This window comes from Tauraco erythrolophus, chromosome 1 (genome assembly GCF_009769465.1).
Source record: "Tauraco erythrolophus isolate bTauEry1 chromosome 1, bTauEry1.pri, whole genome shotgun sequence".
NCBI lineage: Eukaryota > Metazoa > Chordata > Aves > Musophagiformes > Musophagidae > Tauraco > Tauraco erythrolophus.
This window is the reverse complement of record NC_141465.1, coordinates 68,556,545-68,575,018: the sequence shown is the minus strand read 5'-3', so window position 1 is coordinate 68,575,018 and position 18,474 is coordinate 68,556,545. Positions and strand designations below refer to the sequence as shown.

At 38.0% G+C, this 18,474-nt stretch overlaps 1 protein-coding gene across 1 annotated transcript in view; it reads left to right on the top strand.

The window, feature by feature from the left end:
• Positions 1-7,921, top strand: part of ATP11A (ATPase phospholipid transporting 11A) — an 84,607-nt gene extending 76,686 nt beyond the window's left edge. Inside the window, exons 29-30 of the mRNA XM_086615865.1 lie at positions 266-431; positions 7,664-7,921. Coding sequence (XP_086471991.1) covers positions 266-431; positions 7,664-7,921 — 424 coding nt within the window. The remainder of the gene's footprint in view (positions 1-265; positions 432-7,663) is intronic.
• Positions 7,922-18,474: the final 10,553 nt, after the last annotated feature.

Genomic DNA, 18,474 nt, shown 5'->3' with positions numbered 1-18,474 from the left:
TTAGTTTATCTTTGCAAGGGAGAGGCAGCATGGGAGGAAGGACAGCATGTTATTTCCTGCAGCCTGGAAGAGAAAAAGAAGGTAGTCATGTCTAGTCAGCACGTGTTTAGGTCTCCATTTGAGAAAACTGAGATGAATGAGCTCCCACAAACTGGGAAGTTGAACCTGAAGTGTTTCATCACTGTCATAATTTTTTATGTTTAACATTGCCAGTCTTTCTTTTGTGTATTGAAGTGTAATGTCTGTTTAATCTTTTTCCCACTAGGCCTTTTCTCAATTATCAGAGGATGTATTATGTGTTCATGCAAATGCTGTCTAGTGGTCCTGCGTGGCTGGGTATAATTCTGCTCATAACTGTCAGCCTCCTTCCAGATGTTCTTAAGAAGGTCTTATGCAGACAGTTGTGGCCTACAGCAACAGAAAGAATCCAGGTAAAAATATTTTTCATTTTGAAGTTAGTTTTTTATATCACAGATCTCTAATAATTAGACCTCTTTCAAGGTTAAAGACAAGGTTAGAACAGAGGTTCCCCAGCTGTGGTGTATATTACTGGTTGTATACTACCACTTCTGAGTGGTATGGTGAGAGACGCTGCCTATTATTTACACGGTGGTATTTACCTGAATCCTGGGGCAACCCCTGTGCCTTTGTACCAGTAACCATGGGGAAATCAGCTGATGAGGATGGTGGGAGACAGCTACATGGCTCAACATGATTCCTGATTTGAGGAGATAAGAAGGGCAAGGGGATTGGGACCTCCATGAGGGTAGGTAGGAGGCACTTACGTCAGCCTGGACAGCAGTTGTTCCTGCTGTTGTGGAGTATTCAGAGGCACTACCCACACCTCTGAATTGAAGTAATTCTCTTTGATATCAAGTCATTTTACTGCATAAATGAAATGCTAATGTGGACATCTTGGCGTTTACCATGAAAGCTAAATGTAGTTATCTAAAATGGAAAACCAGCTAAAATAAGCTAAGCTCAAAATAAAACCAGTAGAAAGGGACCATGTGATTTTATTGAAATAACCTTTAAACTAGCGATTTGCACAAGCAGTTGCAATCCTATACCCAGGCACTCTACAACTGCATGTGTGTTTATTATTGATCAAATATAGAGTTTATAGACTTAAAATAAAAGATGAATATATAGTATGTTGGTAAGGAATATGTAGTAAACTCATGCCAACATTCATATTTCATGACCTGTGCAATATAATACTTTTTTAGAAAACTGTTTTATACTGATGCTGTTCCTGTTACAAAAATACATGTATTAAAACTTACTCATATTCTATTATTAATCGTTTTTCCTCTTTTATATTTCACCTTACATTTTGCCTGTTCTGATACATTATTTCTACATAACTGTGCCTTGCTGTACTAATGGGAAGAGTATTTTAAAATCCGTTACCTCCTTTCTTCTGATCAGCCCAGAAGGAGAAGCTACTATGTAAACACAGCCCTGCTCTGCTGAGGCTGAGAGGGAAGCCAGGTTCTGTGGGAAGCATGGTGCTATTCTGGGGCCATCAAACCAACCTCAATAGAAAACGTTACTTGTATTTTTGAGCCCAACAAACTTTCATATATTATATATGTTAGAAGGTGAAGGACAGTAGAGGTGTTGAACCTAAAACTTAATGTTACTGCCCTTGCCCTTTTCAGCCCATCAGCTGCCACTGGTAGGTTAAAATAATGAGTTACCAGCAAATGTATAGGGGGATTAGTTAGTGTTTTGATATTTATTTGAGAAGGTACTTTGCATTAAGAGGAAAGGAATAAAGGAACTTTACTTCCAGGAAAGTAAAATTTCCCCTTTGGCAAAGGTAAAAAATTACTCTCATATCTGCAAAGTAAAATCCCTTGCCGTTATTTTGTATTCTTTGAGTGTACAGCTGCGAAAATGCCCCGCTTCAGGAGGACAGGAAAGAATAAAGGGTAGCAGAAAAGCATTCCCAGGCAGATCAGCATTTAGCATTTTTCTGTTTCAATATCTTTAATAGATGTCTCTCTGTCATATACGCTACTTGTGGAAGAAGTTGATCTCTGTGCAGGTTCTGCATGCTTAATTTCAAAGTCTAAAGAGAGAGGATGAGGATGAGTTAATGCAAAGAAATAAGCTAGCAAACAAAAGCCCCAAACAAAAGTATTAATGCATGTCTTACGGATATTTTATGGTAGTGCTAGAAAACGAATCAGTTGTAAAGCAGACTTTTGGGCTTAACAATGGCAATATTTATTTTTTAATATTTAGTAGAAAATCTTTGACTTTTAACCAGATATATCCCTTGTGTTTCTTCTTCCCTCTCTGTTTCTTCCTGTCTTCCAATCTGCTTTGTCTAAATAACTGCTACCTTGCTTTAAACATAAATGATGTGCACGGTTACTTCCTACAATCTTCTGGGGAAATCAGACTAAACATCAGTGCCTTTCTGTTGAGCAGTCCACCATCTTTATGCTTTCTCAGACTTCAAGCAGTCTAAGTTTCTAATGGAACAAAAGGTGACTTTTTTCTGCCTTTCTGCATGCTTGGCCATTTCATTCAAAGGACAGTAAAAAGTTTATCATCAGAAGTTATTTACCATACTCATTATGTCCATTTCTGATTCACATCAACTATATTTTGAAGAATACTTTTTAGTATAGCTTTTTCCTTCTTCTGTTTATCTCAAAGATTCTATGAATCATTTTCACAATCCGTCGCTATCACTATCATTTTTGTCACTGTTGTTACTGAATTTTACCTAATGTTTCTGCCTCGACGATCTAGGATTCTTAGATCCCCATTTTAATCATTGGTGTATCTAGTTGAATGCATGTCATGTTTGCATTGTACCTGAGTAAATGGAATAGTCGCCACACAAAGAAGTGATAATTCTGATTATGCTGATATTACTAGCATAATACAGAAAATGTTCTGGAAGCCATTTGAGTGATCTTTGGAATATATTAATATATCTGCTCTGCTGTGATAGAAGAAAATGCAAGTTTTTTATTAATAAGTTATTTCCAGCATGCATTTGGAAACTGAACTTTCATTATATTCCATTTTATGAAATTCCGTGCTCTTTCTAGAAAGAAAACAGCTCAAGATCCAAAAATAAAGCTAAAATTGGCTTTTAAGTGCCTTAGGAATTGTTTGAATTGAGCTTTTAACCAATTATTTTTAAACCAATTATTTTAAAACTTGCTGCATTCATAGAATCATAGACTCATAGAATGGTTAGGGTTGGAAGGGACCTCAAAGATCACCTAGTTCCAACCCCCCTGCCATGGGCAGGGACACCTGCCAATAGACCAGGTTGCCCAAAGCCTCATCCAACCTGGCCTTGAACACTTCAGGGATGGGGCATCCACAACTCCTCTGGGCAGCCTGTTCCAGTGCCTCACCACCCTCTGAGTGAAGAATATCTTCTTTATATCTCATTGATGTAAAGATTGAAAAGATTAACATAGGACTAACAGCCACCTCCCAGGTTCTACATTAGTTCTCCTCAGACAATAAGATCACATAAAGCTTTTGAAGCAGTTCTTATGTTTCTGAGTTTTTCAGTTATTCGAGAGTCACTCCAGTGTGTGGTGGGTGATTGTTTACCATCATTATCATTCAGAGGGTTTTAAACATTCTAGATCTAGTTCTGTTTTTTGGGGGGAGGGCTTTTCGCTGATATATATATATATATATATATACACGCACACAAGTACATATATGTATGTACCAGTGTATGTATATATATATGTGCATGTATATTTTTATATATATACATATGTATGAACTGTTGTCTCTCTTTGGCTAAAACATTAATTCTGCAAAAGCTTTGGAGGAATCTGTTGTCTTTTGGTAACTTCAGTCAAAATCTGCTCATGTCTCTCATACATGTAGTCCCAGTGACTCTTTGGCTCAATGAAACAAGCTGAATTTTGTGCTTTAACTGGAAATTGTACGGCTGTGAGGTTTCTTTCAGTCTTTACTTTCAAAAGCAATAGGGTATTTTTTTTTTAATATAGCAAATCTACATTAATTGATTGTATTTCATTTTTCTTTATTCTTCTTTCATTAGTAGCAGAAGCTCACCAGCTCTGTTATGGAAAATATAAATTCAGTTTAAATTACCCTCTTTTCGTTTTTTATAATTATCACTTTGACAGTATTTCAGCAATTCCAAATATTTTCCAGCTGAAATACCAGGTGTTTTGATTCTGAGCTGTAAATAACTTCTGTGCTTTCATCCCTTTTTAAGAAATATTTTTCTTTTTCTCTTCGCTTCTGACTGATGTTTTTTTACTTCACTTTCACTCCAGTCGCAAGATCAGCCCACCAGCCTCATTATGAGATCTCTACCCTTTGCTGCGCTTGGGGAAACCCAAAGGGGTACTTTTGCCTGGGGAAGCCTCTCTGGGGATTCTTCATTCTTCTGTTCCTCAATGGGCTTAGCTGCTGTTGAACAACTGCACGGTGCTCTTAGAAAACTCATCGCCAGCAAACTGTTGCCTTTGTCGTGTGTTGGGCTCCTTTTCTATGGAAAACAAAGAAATGAATCTTACTGTTGCCATATTTGAACGCCATAAAGGAGGTTACCTTGGTGACTGCCCTGCCCTCTCTCCCCGTGGTGTAATGACTAAGTGTAAGTCCGCCTTGATTAGCACTGGCCCAGTCATCGCTGTGTGTTGCACTCCCTTCAGTGTACCAGTTGTTCCGGGGAGTAGTGAGGCGGGACGTCCACTTCTTAGTTTGAAATCGATTTGACCTCATCATATCACGGGGACCTCTCCCATGCAGTACAGGTTGTTGTCGGAGGGGCAGGACACACAACCCTTAGTTATGGTACTGTTAAGTGCTTTTGAGAGTAGTGAAGTATTTTTATCAGAGTTGGAATTAAAAACATCCTCAGAGTTGCTCAAAGGATTCACCTCAGGATCAAGAAATAGAAACCTTCTTTTACACTGCATAAGCTTTCCTTTTTAAATCTGTCAGAAAATCCGTCACTTTTACTGGACTTTGCTACAGTAGTTACATTTGTACCAAATGGTACAATTCATTCACATTTCATTCTTGTATTCAGCAAGAGTCTCACTGTTTTTCCTCATCCTTGCAGAAGAGTATGAGACATAAAACAGCCCTAAATGCACTGGTGAACAGCGATGGGCCACTTCTTGAAGGAAATCTTTCAGCTTCCGAGCCGTAATTAGATCAAAGCTAGGTAACAGTACTGTACGTGTTGCCAGTTTGGATTAATTTCTATTGGTGAACTGTGCTATTTACAAATCAACTGTTTCCTCCAGAGTTTTTGAGGTACTTAATGATTTTATATCAATATTGATAATGTTTTACTTGGAGAGCCTAGTTTTTGCAAGAGATGTTCCATGCCAAAGGTAAGATCTTTTTGTCTTGGACACTTACTCATGTAAGGTAAAACAATGAATCGCTATACCCGTATCAAAGTCCTGTAAATACATTGTGTTATGTATAGGTGTTGTGTGACATTTCATCTGTAAGAACTGCAGTCATCGTTGCAGAGTGTACTCGCATTACACCATGGTGTAGAACACATAAAGTCAGAAGTGATTCTCACACATTAGCAGTTTATCTGTCGTTTCTCGTGCTCTTGAATACATATATAGACCAAACGCAGACAGTAAGAGAGGAAGATCACCATACAAAAGGAAGGGAGTTACTTGTGAGTAGGACCGTGGGTCAGGAGACTGGGACTGTGTATCCAACAGTATCTGCCGTAGTACTGTGTTCTGTATAGACCAGTGCATCACTGCCTCGGGTCAAGAGAGAAGAGCAGTAGCCTTGCCAAATACCTAAGACAGCAGCATGAGTGGTGAGCTCCTAAATCCTCCAGACATTAGGGCAGCAGAATGAAGTTCTCTGCTTTATGTCATCTCTTTGACACGCAACTGATTACACGAATGAGTATAAGAGTGTAAGAAGTGTGTACGAGTGTAAGAAGGTACAGTTTTTACTTCACTCCTACCTGGATGCCGTATCTGCTCCAGTCCCTTCATGCTCTCCTGACCCTAAAAGCAGCACGGGGAGAACTAAATGAAGGTGCAAAGCACCAACATGTGAAGAGGAAAAATGCGATGTAATATGCTGGCATAGGCTGTAGGGCTTCAAGGTAGTTGAGGGGTGCTTTTGATTTACTTTTAATGACTGCTAGACAAGTAGTAGTAGAAAACTCAGCTTTCTTGAGTAGCTTCAGGCATGGCAGATTGAAAGCACTTGCCTTGGAGCTATGCGTAGAAAAAACATTATTTTATTTTTAGAAATAAATATGGTAACTAAAATGCTTCACTTTCTAGCTAGAAGAATAGGAAAAATAGTTACCATATAGCATATGACTACTCCCTCTGACATTTCCAAAACACAGTTTGCTAATCTGTTACCTGATTATCCGCATTTTCTGTATTAATGTTGATATTTGGTCTATATGTGTGTTTAAAAGAACCCAGGCCTCACTGTTAGTGAGCAGTTTGGTACAGCTTGCTGACTTTTCCAAGAGTAACTGTTGTAAGAGAGCTTTCTGATTGCTCTTGGTTATGCAAGAATAGTGTTTCAGGCTTGTGATTGGCAGTAAAAGTGTAATATTGAATCTCAGCCAAACTTCCATAAGCTACACCATTAATATTTATTTTGTGATTTTGTTCCTTTTGCTACTATGTTGCTGTTAGCCGGGAAGGAGGAAGAGGATGATGAAGAATAGAGGATTAACTGGCTTATATAGCATTCATGGAGAGAGTGATTGATAACATTGATTGGAATCATGCTTGTAATGCATTTATATCTTAAATACCATCACATAACGTCCATAGCTCTATACCTCGAAATTATATGTGCATTTAGTGAGAAGAATTAGATAAACTCACTGGGGAAAATGCTGTGCTAGTTTTCTTTTAGTTTGTGCACGTGTTCCAGGGTCTTGTCATTCAACCAAGGTGTTACTGTAGTCCTGACTATTTCCTGAGTGGAAGAGCCGATTCTGCCAGAGTGTGGAGTGATTATGTGGTACAGGTAAATTTTAATGGACAATTAGGCCAAGATAGTATTGTGATGTGTAGTATAAATTGATTGTATAGATGCTACATGTAACCTAAGCAAGTCTAAAATCAGATACTGCTTAGAAGTACAAAGCCAGTGCATTTAACCTCTGGAACTTCCATCTATTAGCACAAACTGACTGTAAAGAATTCGCTTTCTTTGGAAGTACAGGGCAAAGTACTTGAATCTGTTCTGTCTTAAAATTCTCCGTAAGAAATCCTGACTAAAAAGTTCAGAAATAAAAAAGATGTACCAGGAGAGATTGCAAAATGAAATAGAAACCTGATTTAAAACAATTTGACTTGAAAGCAGTCCTCTGTGTCCTCATCTGTTCTCTCAAGAGCCCATTATCAGCTTTAGAATCATTGAGATTGTATGTAAAATTATGCTAGGTTCTGTAGGTCTTAATACAAAACTGATCATGTTGGAAGTGGTTGATTGCTCAACAACATGAGGGTTTATACCTTTATATGAAACAAATAGCCAGAGTGGTGATCTAGTGAAAGGTGTTATTACACCAAGGGCACAATGACCCTATGAAAGAACATAAATTGTAGAGTTTTAACTCCAAAATCATCTATTTACTATGTATTTGGTCTTTTTTTTCCCCTTTTAACAGAATGCATCGAGGCAGTGTCGAGAGCACATCTCAGAATTCACACCTCTTGCCTGTCTGAAAAGCCCAAGATACAGGAGCAGTGACTGCAGCAATTCCCCAGCAAGAAGGTCTAATTCTCATTCTAAAAAAATGATGTTTACGCACTGGAGAGGCGTTGGTTATTCAGTACTTCCGTCTGTCTTTGGCTATTCAAATAAGCATTGCCGTTCCAGTGCGGGCTACCGCTACAGTGGGTCAGGTTTGGAAACGTCTGTATGACAGAACACCAAGTCAAGCCTTTAAAAAAACTGTATTTTTGTTGATTTATTTTTTCAGGAAACAAACATGTCACAGAAATATACTAAACTATATGTGGCTTTTGCTGTCTGAGGTAATGTTCAGACAAACAGGATCAAGAGCTAGAAGTATGAACCCTTCCAGGCCAATAGGCCTCTTTTTATGTTTGAACTACTGGAGCAATGAACAATCTGCACAGTCTGGTACTGTGAGACTGGTAGCACTAAAAATTCTCTTCATCCTGTGTCAAGACTTTCGTGCATTTACTGCTTCTGTCATCTTTAGTCGTTTTCTTTGTTACTTGAAGTGTATAGTTTCAGTCAGTGACCTACATTTTGAGATCAACAGTTTTAATTTTCAGCCAGAAGCAATGACCTCAGTTATCTCCAATGAAAGTCTTCTAAAGCGTATTTTGCAAGTGCTGTTTCTGATTTTCCTCTGTCCTTTTTCTTTCTTTGCTCTTTCTGTAGAACAAACTGGTGTTTCCTCTGTGCAAATCTGCTTTCAAGAAACACTCTCTAATATTCACTTCCTTGTAAGTGGCCAAATCAGGGCTGTGTCTGGTTTTCAGTTAGTTTCCCCCCCTAGAAAGGTAGGCAAAACAGTCCTTGTGTAGAGTATGCACACACTACTTGAAGTGGAGTTGGCTGTTAAATTTTATCATCAGTGTTGATGTCTAGTCAAAAACTGAATGTAATCACTTTGCCTGAAAGGTCTTTGTGAATTTGTCAAAGATGCAGATTACCTGCTGTTCCCACTTCCTATCCCTGTGATTGTAAAATATGCATAGCAGAAAATATTATATATTAAGCTTTTTCTGACACATTTTTTTCCTTAAAACAAGAAAGGCTGTTTTTCCAAATAAGCGTCTTTTACTATCTGGATTCATCCTCTTAATTTTGATTTTATTTTTTTTTTAATGTGTGTGAATGGTTAAATACTGGCCATTCGATTCAGCTTGGTAGATGTATTGCAAAGCACACAACTGTTGACTTTTGCAAGCAAACCACGAGGTGGCACATGGCTGTTCACTAACAGTTGAACCGTATTTGTGATAGAGAGTTGGAATTACTTCAAGAATGACAGCCAACTTGCACTTCTGCTTTCTCTGCTACATTTATGTTACCTTGCACTAATTCGACTATTAGCTGTGTCCTTGTCTTGTTTCTTTAGTCCAGTGTTTTATTTTGGGGTGCAAAAATATCTGAAGGAGCAATCTGATTTCAGTCGATTTCAGCCTGGTGGTTAGAACTGGTTAATAACCATTAAATACCTCTGAGAGGACATTAGCTAAAAATTTATTTCTATGTGAAAACAAAATATTGGAAATCAGAGCTGCAGCCTATATTGGAAGACCTGGCCAAGATATTGTTAGCTGTCTTTCCAATGGACTAGGGTGGCAGAGAAAAATAATAACCCTTTTTGTGTTCAAAAACAAACAAAAAAAAAGAGGCAAAACAGTTTACTTAGTAATTTACTTTTTAATAAAAGAAAAGTCAACTTACTGGGAAATGTTCCTCACAATATTCTGGGTGATTTTCACATTAAATGTTGAAACATTATTAAAATGCCCTGGGACAAGCAGAGATTGTAAAGCGAGTTGTGAAATTTTCAGTATACCAAAGATAAGAGAATTTTAAAGCGTCTAATGGTGAGCACCACCGATGAAGGTATTTTTACCATTTAACATGTAGCACTTTTAAGTTTCAAAGAATGTCCTCGTAGCAGTAACATTTTGAAATACATACATATGTGTGTGGGGGTGTGTACATGTACTTGCCATTGCAGACTTGAATGTTGGTCAGTTACAACCGTCCCCTACATAAAACACTGGTGTATATATTTTTAAAAAGTTAATATGGGTATAAATTTTATACCAGTAGCAGTGACAAATTTCTTGTGTGTAGTTAACAAATTATTTGTAATGTATTTTTTAGAAATCTTAAAATTGCCTTTGCACTGAAATATTTTTCATACTCTAGCTATTTATAAATCTGTTTTACGCATACATTTGTTAACACACCATTTCTATTTTTTTTAAGTATATGTTTTGAAGGCTTTTTTTATACCTATGAGTTTTGGCCACTTAAATTTAGCTTAGAGTGGAGTTGTGGCTGAATGTTAAAATTCTAATGAATGTCAAATTAGAAATATAGGTCTATTGCTCCGTCAGTTTCACCCAAACTATTGATGTTTTGTTGGTATTTGTGATAGCTGCGATGAGAGTGCTGTACCTTCAGTGCTATACTATTACTGCTAGCTTTTTTATTCTATAAAGCCTCCTGCTTTTTCACTCTTCTGAGTTCTATCTTCTAGCCTTAAATAAGGAGATTTTTGCTTGATGTTTTTGAAAATGCTGCATTCCTCTTCTGCCTACTAATAGAGCAGTTCATTGCAAACTTCATGTAGCCCTGCACTTACTGACAGTATTATTCAGGCTGAAACACCTACATAAGTGCTTGGGAAATTTAGTGAAACATGTCATTTTTTTGGAGGAGAAAGAATGCTTGAATTCAAGTGGAAGTTTCTGCTTTGATTTAGCAATACTTTTACCTTTAAAAGTTGGTACTGTTTGTGAAAATAGACCGTTCAATGGAAAAAACATAAAACATCAACTCGGTTTCACTTGATGGGCTTTTGCTTCAGTCCCCGTTACTCTTGCCGTGCAAACCTAGTCCACTGCAGCAGGTGTTAACTTGGAGTTTCATTTAAGTGGAGCAGACGACACAAAGATGAAAAAGTAGAAGTTAGATCGAAACGTATTAGAATGTTTTATTATGGATGGGACACAGAAAGGAGACAGATTTTTACATATTTAAAAAAAAATATTTAAAGGGGAAAAGTATAAAAATCTATGTAACTTCCTAACTTGCCTTGTTTAAATTGTTGCAGCTTTAACAGCATAGTGTCTCCATAACTGCTTCTATAAATGTCTTGAAACTGGTAAGCGCTAACCAAATGTATGTGAAGACGCAGAAAGTATTTCAAGCTTTTCAGCCACTGAAGTTCATATATTCCTGCAGTGGCTTGTGGCAAAAGATCTCTCTCGTTTTACCATGTACGATAATTGTTTGTTCAGCCACTTGGTGTAAAAGCTTACAGTTTACTTTCTTGCTTGCATTAGCCTGTTTGTCTTGACCCAACTGGCTTGCAAATATTAAAGGAGAAAAAGTGGCTTAATTGAGCAACTGCACTACTTTTCTTTTGGAAGCCAGTGGGATCATTGTGCTCATGCTACTGTTTCTGTTAAAAAAGCTTTAATGGAAATTTGTGAAAGTATTATGAAAGTGACAAAGTACGTGATTCTACTTTGCAGAATAATCTAAAAATCAGTTTATATAGCTTTAAGTTTTTACCTTACAAAAATTCACAGAATTTTAATTTGCATTGTCTATGACATGAATTCTGTGCTATGTACACATTGGATTTTAAATATCCTTTCATGATCTAATGTGAAGTAGAATCTGCGAAAGTTGCTATCTGGGGGCTGGTTGGTAGTTATCTGTGCATTAAACATTAAAGATGTCTGTAGTCATCAGCACCAAATACTGACACTTATTTTTAATTGTACAATTATAGGTGCATTTATTTGAAAATAAATCAGCCTTCAAATCCAATGTTTAGATTATCCTATACCACTTCATTTATTTGATTTGAAGAGTCAATGTGTGAACACGTTACTGTAAAGTTTATTTTCAGTGCTATTTTTAACTTTAATTTCTGTAGATAACCAAATATAACTTGTTTATATTCAGTCACATTTTGGATCCTTATGTAGAATATATAAGCAGGAGACATGAATCTGCTTGCAATAAATATAAACATTCAAGACCGGTTTAAGTTTGCTCACGAGTAATTAAAATAATTCCAGTATGAATATGAGACGGTTTCATATTAGTCTGTAATAAAATGTAAGTAGATAACAGAAAAAGGAATGTTTGACTCTGTGATTGAATATGCTTGTAGTCACATTTATTTTCAGAGGTTATATGTAGCCAGCTAAAAAAGCAGGCTAACAAAAAGGGAAACTCGGAGAAAGATGGAACATGAGCGGTGTGTGGGGTTTGTAGCAAAGCTAATAGAAATTGGTGCCAGTCCAGGAGAGCCTTGTTCCTCCCGCACAGATTTGGCGAAGTGCTAACGTTCTTTCCAAACTAAACTCGTAAGCTACACATGAGAAGATCTGGATTTCCTTACGGTTCTGCTCTGCAGGGTGCCCAGAGCTATTTCCCCTTTCTTTTGCAATGCTGGCAATTTAAAGCAGCTGAATTAATGGTGAAAACAATGTGCTTTGCCATCTGAGTTGATAGCAGCGTTCACAGATTCCTACAAAAGACGCTGAGTGCACAGAAGTGCCATCATTTTCTTTCATTTCGTGGTACAATATTATGGGACTTTCTGTAGTTTCAAAACTGTACAGCACAGGAAGGCACTTGGACCGAAGGTATTCCAGACAGCCTCCACAAAGCGCTTCAGAGCATTACGCTAGGTGCCGCCGCCTTCCACTGTGCGGCTATGTAGAATGCTTAGGCACCTTGTTTGGTACTCTGGTTTCATGCTGCCCATAATAAAGATTTTAGATTATAGGTTTTGCATTTATATGAACTTTTTATCCAAACAATACAAGCATGTTGTACCCGTCTCCTTTTTTTGTACATCAAGAAATTTTTTATTTCTGCTGAATGAGCTTCTGGATAAGGTAGTTTGAGGGAAAAAGGTAAATATGGAAGATGTTTTTCCCTTTATTCATGTAAAGAAAAAAATGCACAAATTGCAATTAGATAGAAATATTAAATTGAAACTGCTTTTGAAAGAAATGTGATGATGCATCTGGATTTCAGGAGGAACACAGTAGTAAGATGAACAAATCACCTCATAAGTAGACAACTTTTTACTTTGCATGTAAAAATGTTTACCTATTTAAAGGAAAAAAAAGAATGAGTGGTGTCTGAACAGTATTCTAAATTGAATATCTTATGTTTTCCTTTAGCTCTTTAAATTATGCTCTTTTAGTAAGTTACATTATAGAATTTTCTGAAAACTGTTTCTTATATTCTACCATGAGACTACACTTTTTTCTACAGTATATGCAATACTGCTGTATAAAATCTTTCCTGAAGGTTATTTTGATATGAAGGCAGGTAGATTAGAGACAGACTGAAGTCTCTTGGGTTTGTTTTCTGCATATTCCAATTTCCTCAGGTGGTACTCTACAGGAATTTAAAAATAATATTTGGCCATTCTAATAAGGGTTTATTGTTGTGTGTCTCCATTACACATACTCACAGGTCTTTTAATTTCATTCAAATCCTAAAGGAAAACTCAGCCATTCAAAGGCTTCATTTACACTCTGAAGTGATAGGACAGGGATAGAACCACATACAGCCATTAATGCATCTCATTATACAGAACGGTTTATCCCCTAATGTCCCTCATACAGGTTTCAATGTGTTTATTGGAAAATTACAGTGTGGGATCAGTGCTTTTTTAACTGGTGAGTCTGCAGTAAATTAATAATGGTGACTCTTAATAGTGTTGTGGTTTTTTCCACTTAAAGGAGACAAATAGGAGTAGTATTCAATTTTACACCACCAAAAGGTTTGTTGTTGTTTTCCGTTATTCATTTAGGTTAAGAAATCTCATGGTGCATTAAGCTTTTAAAAATATATACGATGCAGTGTCCTGGTAGGTTCAGAGGCTCCCCATTCAGATTCTATCAGGAAGAACTGTTAACATCCACTCTCCTTATTTAGTGTGGGAAAAAAATTATATGCTGCATGTTCCTAACAAGGGAAGCAATGTTAATAGTTATTCAAAAGGCACATCAACACTTACCTTGAGAATTTAAACATATTTTGTAAATATACATCACACTGAAACATTAATCAAATTTGAAAGCTAGATCTTGCAATCTAATAAACATTAAGCTTTGGAAAAGAAGAAAAACAAATCTTGGTCCAAGGTTCAAGACCATCAAGTGTTATGTCGACTTTTATTTCAGAAAATACTTCCAACCAAGTAGCTAGCCTAGGAGAATATTCTTCTAGGAAATGCTGAGCAGCTTGCTTCTAAGATGATTATAAACTGCATAGCTAGAGAAAGTTGTCAATATTAATTAGGTTGAAGTCTAGTTGTTTATTCCCAGCTATGAGGATGTACTGTATTCCCTTTTATTCTGATAAAATTATAGTCCAGAAAGACAGACCTCACCTCCTAAGGGACTTTAGGCACAAGACCACAAAGCTTAACACTGATGCAGTGATACAGCTCCGTAAGAGTTGTGATTCACTTGGCGTTTTAGTGACTCTTCTTAGAAAGTCAAAACTACATCTTAGTTTAGCCCAAAGCAGTGTTTGTGCATCATTGTGCTTAAAGGAACTGGTCCAGATGGTAAAAAGCTGAAGATCCTTCCATTGTAGATTGTACTGCAACATGAATTGCTTCTCTCTCTCCTCTTGGATAATGCCCACAGCAGATGATTTGTAATCTACCTTCCTTGGAGGCCCTGGATTTGTGTGTGCTTGTGCGAAATGCCCAGCTACCTGATGCCCTCTGACCTCACCAGGTGTTTATTAGAGCAGCTGCACAGAAAGTGAACTTGCATCCATTGTAGTGCATGTCCAGAACAATGCTTCTGCCATTAACAGGTTTGAGTCCAACAGGATCCTACTCCTAGGTCGTGCTGGTCTACGTACAATATAGGAGGTGCTTACTGCAAACACATAGCTGTTGGAGATAATTCTGGGACTTCATTTAAAATCTACTTTTTCAGGGGGTGTAAGTTTAAAGATTTGTTTTCAGCTTAGAAACAAGAGAATGAATTTTTCTAAACAAGGGTTCTGTTCAGTTACTTCTGTTTTCCATTCTGAAAACAGCAAAACAAGGAAACAAAAATCCACAGCCTTACCACTTTACACTAAACTGAGAGTAAAGCTGATCAGCTTTGCCTGCTGCCCTGCCATGTTCCTCATTGTCTTAAAATTATCTTGGTCTTCTAGTTATGCGTCATACCAGGAATTTTTACTAGCATCTAAAATGCTTTATACAACCCTAAGGTAAACTTTTGGAGAAAGTTTTTCTTAAAATGAGATTTTGCACCTAAAGCCAACTATTTAGTTGAAATCTTTGTAATTATACACAATTCACCATCTTTTGCTGTCACCTCCACAGAAAAAGTTCAATTTATGGTATTGCAGCACAGAGCTTTTTAATATGCAGCAATTAAAAAGATTGTGTAACTCATAGTACCAGTGCTGGCTAAGTCAGCTGACCTAAATTTAGTAAGTCCCACTACAGCCATTTTAAGAGTATTGAGATGAATTCTATTTTTTGAGATCTCTGATCTTCTTTTCTTGTCGTAACACTAAACAAAAGGTGACTCCTGGTCTCCATCATGTAAAACATGAGCTACTCATAAAATCATAGAATATCCTGAGTTGGAAGGGACCCACGAGGATCACTGAGTCCAACTTCTTACTCTACCCAGCGCAACCTAAAAGTTAAACCATGGATCTAAGAGTGTTGTCCAAACACTTCTTGAATGCTAAGAAGCTTGGAGCCATGACCCCTTCCCTGGGGAGCTTCTTCCAGTGCTTGACCACCCTCTTATGAAGAACTTTTTTCTAATGTCCAATTTGAACTTCCCCTGACACAGCTTTAAGCCGTTCCCTCGCATCCTATCACCAGATCCCAGAGAGAAGAGATCAGCACCTCTCTCTCATGAGGTAGTTGTAGAGAGCAATGAGGTCATCCCTCTTCTCTAAGCTGAACAAACCAAGTACCCTCAGACACTCCTCAAATCATGCCCTCGTCCTCACACCATCTTTGTTGCCCTCTTCTCTTTTGCCTGGCTTTGGACACATTCTAATATTTTCATGTTCTCCTTACCTGATGTGACCCAAAACTGCACACAGTACTCGGGGAGGCAGCACCAGTGCTGCACTGTATGCAGTCTGATGTGCTGACTGAGGGATAACGAAGAGTTTGAGGGAATTTGGAGAAGAGCAACTGCTTTGACAAGCCAGCAGGAAGAACGTAAAAAAAGTGAACATACACAGTTAAGAGATGGTTAGCTGGGCACACACGTTTGGGTAAGTAAAAAATGCACACAAGTGGAAGAAAAAGCTGTATGTAATTGGGAATTGTCTGTTTAAAGAGCTTCAAACTTTAATGCCTGCTGAACTCGTGTTCTCCCTACAGGTAGGAAATGGGATACACGTTTACATCTCCCCTTTCTTCCTTCTTATCTAGTACCTGATGTGCTGGGGTACCCCCTTTCCCCCCAGAAGTCTGTTTTAGCACTCCATGCTTCATTCTGAAAGAAGGAAACTGTTCCTTCCACGTTTGAGCAAAGCATAGTCCCATACGTGGTAACAACAGAGATCTCCCTTTTCCATGCTGTCTCAGAGGAGCGTTCAGCAGACAAACCAGCGGCTGTGAAGCAGTATGGTCACCACCACAGTGCTTACTGCCTTGGTCACTTCTATCCAAGAAATATTTGAACACGTGCACCCAAACACCACAAACCATGCTCCCGCACCCCATCCCCGGGTGTGAATTTCACGTGGGAGATAATTTCTCTCTTACCTTCCTCCTGCATACAGCTCTCTCGCTTTTCCCAGGTCTCTTTATAAGCAAATGAAGACTTAAAATAAGCTCACCCATCCTTTTCTCTACTAAAATTATGCATGTTCGGGAAATCAACCTCTCTATTGAGTCCATTCATGCTAGTTGCTCAAATAGGATACATGGTCTCATGGGACTTCTTCGATATTTTTTTCCTTATAAAAAGCTGTGATTTGAAGCTATGGGAAAAATGGTATTTTTAACCCACTGAGTTTATTGCAAACTACCTATATCCTACAATATTGGCTTGAGTGACGTTACCTGACCACTCACTTGTTTGAGGGTCTCCAGAGAGAAGCTTTTTAAGACAAGAGAAAAGGTCCACTTTCACACATACACAAAGATTTGAAGGTAACGTAGAAAGAGAATGGCTATTTAAATTCTAACATACTCCCCCCGCGCGCCCCCCACCCCCGCAAGGAAATTCTTATCCATATGTGAAAGATACATTTCCCTCACACTGATCTGGTTCTGCATCAATCATGATTATATCCCTCAACTAACTTTGGGCAATGTGCCACTATCCTGAGGCCAGGAGTCTTTACATTGTAGCCTATCTGAATAATACTTATGCACTCAACTTTGGCATCTTATAGTTCCAGATGTAGTTCATGAGAACCAGCTGCCAACTCTTTATTTCGAAATACATATGAACATTGAAATACGGAAAGTCGAGAGATTATCTTGGTTTCACTGGCAACTAATCTACTTGTTTGAGAAGTCTCCACCCTTAGCCATTGTTTAAGAGCTATTGCTATTTTAGAACAGTAAATAATTGCTTTTTAGAAGGCACTTATGTTTTTCATAAGGTTAATATCCAACCACGCTATTAACTTTTTAACTGCTTCAGTTTATGAAGATTTACATTCCCCTGACTTTTCCCAGAGGTGCACACTTGACAATTCTGAGTTATCATAATTAATTTCATATCCGGGTATTAAGCCAAGACAGTATGTTTGTAATCTCACTGATTTAAGGAACAAAGTAGATGATGTGCGAAAAGCCCAGACAGCTGCTGCCAGGCCCTGTACTATAGAACCCACAATACTCTTGTCTGTCTTCTCGTCATCTCCATGTGTGGACACTACAGATGCTATATTAGAATATGTTGGCTTGGAAGTTAGGAAATTATTATAGCAGGACAAAAATAACTTTCACTGACACAAGGTAGAGTTCAGTCATCTTCTCACATGAATTGACCTGTCAATCTGATGACTGTCCATTTTGAACATTTGCCTGCATGGACTCATCTTTTACATTATTGTTTCACAGATGTTTCATCTTACTGCCACATTACAGTGCTCTTTTCTTCTGACAGGGTTTATGGGTTGCAAATCTGTTTATTTTCTACCACCACGCTGGATGTAGTCAAAGTTAATGAGCTCTTCCTTACTAAAATTTTTAAAGAAATTTCATGGTTTTGTCCAGTCTCCAGCACTTCCTTTCCTTGACTATTAGTCTTCACGATTACGATGGTGCACTATTCAGCTGCTTCATGGTGCACAGCCCAAAACTCTGACCTGCAGTTTGTGTTTCCCACAGAACAGACAGCAGCACGCCATGACTTTGAAATCCCTTCCTTACACGGTGCAGACCAAAGCATACCATGTTTCTAGTCCCAGGAGCTTTTCCACTCTCCTCTTCCCCTCTGTCTCTTCTCTGCATCAGCCAAGGCAGGAACCAAGTGGGAGCTGAGCATTTGAACAACTTGACATCAAAATATGATCCAAGCAGCCAAGCGTGAGGTTCAGGTTCAGGCACTTACAGCTGTGTGCGTACAGTGTACAAGTGTCTAAGCTCCCATTACAGCAGCAGAAGATTCTCGGTTGGATGGTACACTGAGTATCATAACAACAAATAGTACCAATGACATATTTTTAACCATGACATTAAGCCCAAGTCCTTTACTA